Below are 7110 nucleotides of genomic sequence, written 5' to 3' on the forward strand. Positions count from 1 at the left end.
TAATGGGCAACAGCATTAAAAATAAAATGGAATCTTGTAACAGTTACTAAGGATGTGGTCAACTTGAATACATGAAAGTAATGAATTTTATTTTTTATTTATTTTTCAAGTTTTTTTAAAATTTTTTTTATTTTTTAAATTTTTTTTTAGATTACAGTTAGTTAATATACAGTGTAGTATGATTTCCAGGTGTACAATTTAGAGATTCAACACTTACATACCATACCAAGTGTTCATCACAACATGTCCACTCATTAATCACCATCACCTATTTAACTCCTCCTTCTAGACACCTCCCTTCTGGTAACCATCTGTTTGTTTTCTATAGTTAAGAAACCATTTCTTGATTTGTCCACCTCTCTCTGTTTTTCCCTAAACTCATTGTTTTCTTAATTTCCACATGAGGGAAATCATGTGGTATTTCTATTTCATTGACTGACTTGATTAGCTTAGTCTAATAGTCTCTAGCTCAAACCTTGTTATTGCAAATGGCACGATCATTTTCTTCTTAATGGCTGAGTAATATATACCCCATGTCTTTTCCATTCATCATTCAGTGGAAACTTGGGCTGTGTCCATAGTTTTGCCATTGCAGATAATGCCGGTATAAACATCAGGGGCATGTACACCTTTGAATTAACACTGTTGTACTCTCTGAAATCAATGAGTCAAAAATTCATGAGAATACCCCTGGAATGCACATATTCAAGGCATGGTTGCTAATCTGCTCTGTTAACTATGAATACCAGAATTCTATTGGCAATTCTAACTTGTTAATCCACACTACCACTTTACTAGAAAAGGACAAACAGAGAAACAAAGTGGCTTCCTGCTGCAAAAGCAGGTTCACTCTAACTCCAGGTTTACTCTAACTAAAGACATTCAAGTAAGTATTTCTGAATGCCTCTGGTCATTTCCTTTATTCCACTTATAAAACATAGCAGTAAATGAAATAATATGCTTCTCACCCTTCCAAACTGGGTTCTACTTTTCTGTAGGTCAATTTCAGAAAATATGTTTTATCTATGGTGTATTTTAAATTATTATTTAGTTATGACAATGTACATTATTTTGCTTCTTTTCCTTTTAGAGTTGTAGAATTTTCTTGTAGCTCCTATATACAAATCATATAACTTAGCTGAATATCTCCAAGCCATGTAATGCTACATTTAAAAAATCCCATACCTAATGTTTCAATTATCCTGATAGTCAAAGGAAAAAATAAGGAGAATAATAATACTAATTTATTATAAATAATAAATTTTATATATATATGTATATATAGAGAGAGACACACACACACACACACACACACACCTTTTTGATGTTGCATTCACCATTATGGAAATTTTTAAAATGAACTAATGATATAATAAAAATAATTATTGACACACAAAATTAGTTCCTTTGCTCTGACGTGTTCAAGAGAAAGCAGGATATCTTGTTTGAAATTTTCTACAGAGAGAATTACAAATCTTAGAGAATATGCTCTTTTTATATTTATGAATAATCACTGTTTGAACAGTTGTGATTGTATAAATATTTTTCTTCTTATCAAACCAGAGTGTAGACTGAAATGTGAGGAGTATTTCATAATCAACAATGACAGAATTGAATTCTCAGGAGAGGTAAGAACCTGGCTGGCATTATGAGGGAAGCTACAAGTTTGAGGGCAGAAGTATAGAAAAATGTAAGGAAATCAGGTGCACTGTAATAGAGTATGTTAGGACAAGTGAGGATATACACTATTATATTTGACATCTGACAGATTAAAGAATCAACCAAAACCCTCAATTCATCTCCTGCTTTCTGAGGTAGTTGTGATATGACATAGCTTTCTCATGGCATTTTTAACTTCTGCATTCCTCAGTGTGTAGATGAATGGATTGAGAAAAGGGGTCCCAATAGTATAAAATACGGACATCATCTTGTCCATGGGGAAAGTGGTTGGGGGACGTGCATATATGAATATACATGGACCAAAGAATAAGACTACTACGATGATGTGAGAAATGCAGGTGGAGAGAGCTTTTCTCCTCCCTTCTGCACTGTGATTTCTCAGTGAATGCAAGATGACAATGTATGAAATCATCAGAAACACAAAACTGCCTGTGCAAATGCTCCCACTGTTAGACACCCATTCTAGATTGATCATATACGTGTCCATGCATGCAAGTTTCAGCAAGGGCTGCAAATCACAGCAGTAATGATTAATCAAATTGGGTCCACAGAAAGGCAATTTCAAGGCCAGCATTATCTCAGTAGTGGAATGGATAAAAGCCACTATCCATGCAAGAACTACCAGGATTGTGCAAACCTGCTGTCTCATGATGGTTGGGTAATGTAAGGGCTTACAAATAGCCACATAGCGATCAATAGCCATGAAGATGAGAACAAGGACCTCTACAGGGCCAAAGAAATGTATTGCAAAGACTTGAGTCATGCACTCATTGTAAGATATGGTTCTTTGTGCAAAGAGTGAATCCACAATTAGTCTGGGGGCTGTTGTAGTTGAGAAGCAGGAATCAGCAAGGGACAAATGAAATAGGAAAAAGTACATGGGGCTCCCAAGTGTGCGGCTGGACTTGATGGTCACAATAATGAGCAAATTCCCTACCACAGTTCCCACATAAAATATGAAGAAGATTACAAATACCATCTTCTTTTTCGTTGGGTCTTGGGTCAGTCCTAGCAGTATGAACTCAGTAACAGTGTTATTTTGCTCCATTATTTCAGGCCAAGTGGAGAAAATGCAGGTTAGAAATAATTAATCTGCAAAGAAAAAAGTATGAGGAAATGAATACTCCATTTGGAGGTCAAATCCATATGCTTGTTCATGGAAGGTCCACTTACCAGTGGATAATCCCTTATCTTCCGTGTTGTTTTCCCTTGAATAAAGCAGGGATCATAATATTTATTCACAACATTTTCACATGTTCGCTTATGGAAACAAAGAAATATACTAATAATGAGAAGGTGCCCAATTCTTCAGGCATAATAAACATTAACTTAATTAATTTATTATGAGAGGATATCTTTCTGAGCTGAATATATTTCCTTATTTTACATCATAGACCCATTAGGGTAGAATGTTGCAAAAAGGAGAAAACTCATGCATGATATATATAATGTGCTTTCATACTTTTTCAACTTGATAGATATTTATAAAGTATTCTTACTTTATAAATATCTGAACATTCAATAAGTGAATGTAAACATTAGTAAATATTCTGAACATTCAATAAATGATATGGAACCTTTTTTTTTTTTTTCTTAATGAAACCTATGAAAGAGAGAGTGAGACAGGGTGAGGGAAAGAAAGAAAAAGGAGAGAAACAAACAATACTTTAACAGTGAATGTTCAGTCAATTTGTTTAGTCCATCATTAAGTTTATTTTGATCTGTCCCCTTGACTAAATTTATTTTCTTTTATTTTGACTCTCAATAATTTATATTTGCTTACAGTTATGAATTCAGCTTCTGTCATAACATTTTGTACTTTTTAAATTACCCTATGCTGTCCAAAGTGGAATTCTTCACCTCATCCAGTATTTTGATGGGTCTTTCTGCATATTTTCTTTAGACACAAGGAAAGACTGAGACTAAAATAAAGGATAAGTAGGGAACGTTTGGCATAAATCAAAATACTGTTTCAAATTCCTTGTTATTTTAAGCACCAGGGATTTAGACAAGAGCTAAAGAAACTCCAGGTCATAGCTAAAACTTTTTCATATGATTCTTGGAGTATATGTTCTTTTAACTCCCATGCCCTAACTTCAGAAAAAGATAGAAACAGGAAGAGAAATAATAATAATTTATGTATGCAAAACTGGAAAAATCCTTTTCTGTCTTCATCACATACATTTCCCATATAATAGCACAATTAAATGTATAAGTGCCAAGGCATTTAAGTATATTTACAACATGTATTGCAGACAAATTTAAATGGATCTCAGAGACTGAAAACACAATCCATATGTGCCTGGGTAGCTCAACCAGTTAAATATTCAACTCTTGATTTCCACTCAGGTCATGATCTCAGGGTTTTGGAATCCAGCCCAATGCTAGGTTCTGTGCTGGGGATGGAGCTGTTTAAGTTTCTATCTCTCCTTCTCCCTCTGCCCTTTCCCCTGCTTTTGTTCTTTCTTTCTTTCTCTCTCTAAATAAATCAACAAAATTATAATAATAAAAAACCCATGGAATTGAAAATAGAGAAAAGAACTGATCTCAAAGGAACTCTTCTTATTAAAAATAATCTGAAAATATTATCAATTTCTTTCATAGAAAAATACATTCCATTCAAATCCAATTATTTATCTTTTCCTTTAGATTAACAAAATGACAGTTTTGATAAACGTCTCTTAACAAACAGTTCTGAAATTGATGTTGGACACAACTGATTCCACACATTCTCGGGAGGAGTTTAAGGGGATACAATCTCTCCAGGGGTGATTTTTAGCATTGATGATATTTCATTGTCACATAGATACAGGTCTAGTGTTTGCATTTGCTGCGAATAATCTCACTCATAAGCAGGAAGATCATCAAAGCAATCCTTTCCATGTTGACCAAAGGTAAGAAACAACTTCAATGCCCACCAAAAGGAAGCTAAATGATTCAGGGATGGTATTTTATGCAATCATCAAACAAAGAGAAGTGGCTATATATACAATGGTTTCTAAAATATGTTGTAAAGAGGCAGAGTTCAGGACTGTCTGCTGAAGATGGTAATATTTTCATTAACAGCATAATAAAATCACACACATACACACACACACACACACACACATAGACTCGTATCAATTAATTGTATTTACAAGAGTATCAAGATAGTATATCTGTGGGCTCAGGGTGGGGAAATTGTATTCTTAGAATCAAAGATAAGAGAATTACTTACCTTTTAAATATTCCCACTGGTAGTTGATAATCTGTCATAATGATGCTGCAACAAAATAAAGCTTTTTAAAGACCTTCTTTTAGTAGTTGGTTTATTACTGCCTTTGGCATAGTACTGGTACATAACAACTGTATTCTGACACAGGCTGCAAAAACAGCAAGATTTCTAGGGCTCGAGCAGGATTTAAAAATCTGTGTAAGAGGGTGACTCACTGCAGAGACAGTTCTGAACTCAAGGGTTTTTACCACATTATGTCCCAGCTGCACTGCCCCCACCGCACTGCCATTCACTACAGTTTCCCCTACACTCTTATGAGTTTCACAAATAGGCTCTTTGTCCAACTCTTAAGCAGAAAGGAGTGAAAACTTGTCTGTGGTTTCTAACGATTAAGTATTATAAAGTGATGTTTGTCTATCCATACACCCATACATCTACCTATCAATTTACTACCTTTCTATCATCTATCTACCTATCATCTATCAACCAATCTATCAACCAATCTATCATCTATCTTATAATGATATAGACTGAAAGATTTGTATAGTTCAAATAAGAATATATATAAGAGTGGCATACATTCTAAAGAAGCAACATAAGGAAGGTAATATTTATTTGTTCACTGTTGAATTCAAGCATTTAGAAAAATGTACATATTTAATAGTAAGTATTCATAAAGTAAATGAAAGAATTAAGAGAATCTCCTCTTGATACCATCCAATAGTGTTCAGTGCTTCACGTCACTTCACTGAAGGGAAGTCTACTACATCACAAGTAAAATCATCATCTCCAGGGAACATACTGGAACATTGGACTAGATACAATTTTCATTTGTCTCTCTCTCTCCACCAGGAGCTACTGTGTATTTCTTTTATTCTGTCTTCTCAGTTTAGATTGTCAAGCACTTGTAGAAAATTCCTTTAACTTTCTATTTTTACACAAATGCCTTTTATGTGCTAGGTGCACATTTGGCATAGATCAGATGAATTTTCTCTGAGTATGAAATACAACTATGTTAATCCACAACACAAATCCACCAGTTGTGTTAAGAGCTTATGCAAAGGGTAGGATGTTCTGTCATTCTTTTTTCATCCCAATGTAATTCGGTCACTCTTTACTCCAGTGAGAATAAAAAATATCCTTCTAAAATTCTGTCTGATCTCTTGTGATGTCACTGAGGCTCAGGTTCTCACCTGCATGCCAGAAGACAAAGTTGGTTCAGGATTCTTCTCACCCTTTCTGATATCCACTCTCACTTGTAATTTTAAAAGGGAAATATTTGTCTTTTGCATTTCCTACAGCAGTATTTAAACATGAATGATGCAAAATATAGGAGTCTAGAGAGGGTCATTCCCTAAAGTGTTCCTTCCCTTTTAATTAAGATGCATGAGCTAGATGTGGCAAGAACATAATCTTCACCATGTATTAATGGACTTTGGGGAAAAGCTGATCTCTTTTTGCAATTAAAAAGTGTTTATTTGGGCCATAAATGACGTGCTTTGACTAGAATAAAAAAAAAAACAATGATTATCTAGTGATCTAGTGGTAGGACTTGATTCCTGATACCTTTATCCAAAAATATTAATTAAGATTTCTTAAACAAAAGGCTGATTCTAGGTCTCAGGTGGGGAATGTACAAGATGAACTAGTAAAAAAGTGGTAACACCATACACACACACACAGATAACGGACAGGGTGATAAGAATATGCCAAAGGGACACAAGAGCCACTGGAAAAAGCCCACAATGCCTAGAGCTAGAAAAGAATTGAGCAACAAGATAAATGACACAAATTGATACATAAATCATAGTTTAAAGATCCAAAGTTCATAGTGATATGAACACTTAAATAAATAGCTAAGGAATAGGAAATAATAGACAAACTTTCCGTTAAAAAATTCCTAATTATTTTGTTGGTATTCTGCTCTCAAAGGGTTATAGGATAATACTCAATCTCTTATTTGTGGGCTGCACACAAGTGAATTCCTTCCAAAAGGCACATTGTGGAAACTGGCAGAGGAAATAAATTTACAGAGGAGCAATGTGACAAACACTACCTCGCCCAGGTGATCAAGGTTAACCTGAAGGATGATGAGGCACAATGAAAGTATGTACCTGCTGGCATGATGCAATGCAAATGACACTTTGCCTCTGTGACTCTTCTCCCAAAAACCCAGAACTCCAGTCTGATCTTGAAAAAAACATCAAGCAAACCCC

General features: G+C 34.7%; 1 protein-coding gene across 1 annotated transcript; it reads right to left on the bottom strand.

Annotated features, from left to right (window-relative positions):
- Positions 1–1400: 1400 nt before the first annotated feature.
- Positions 1401–4991, bottom strand: LOC122914391 (olfactory receptor 4C11-like). Its single transcript, XM_044261008.1, has 2 exons — positions 4898–4991; positions 1401–2772 (listed from the first exon to the last, which is right to left on the bottom strand). The coding sequence occupies exon 2, from the start codon at positions 2726–2728 to the stop codon at positions 1796–1798; it is 933 nt and encodes a 310-aa protein (XP_044116943.1). The 5' UTR covers positions 2729–2772; positions 4898–4991; the 3' UTR covers positions 1401–1795.
- Between the last annotated feature and the right edge of the window lie 2119 nt (positions 4992–7110).

The sequence above is a fragment of the Neovison vison genome, chromosome 7 (assembly GCF_020171115.1).
Source record: "Neovison vison isolate M4711 chromosome 7, ASM_NN_V1, whole genome shotgun sequence".
In the NCBI taxonomy this organism is placed as follows: Eukaryota; Metazoa; Chordata; class Mammalia; order Carnivora; family Mustelidae; genus Neogale; species Neogale vison.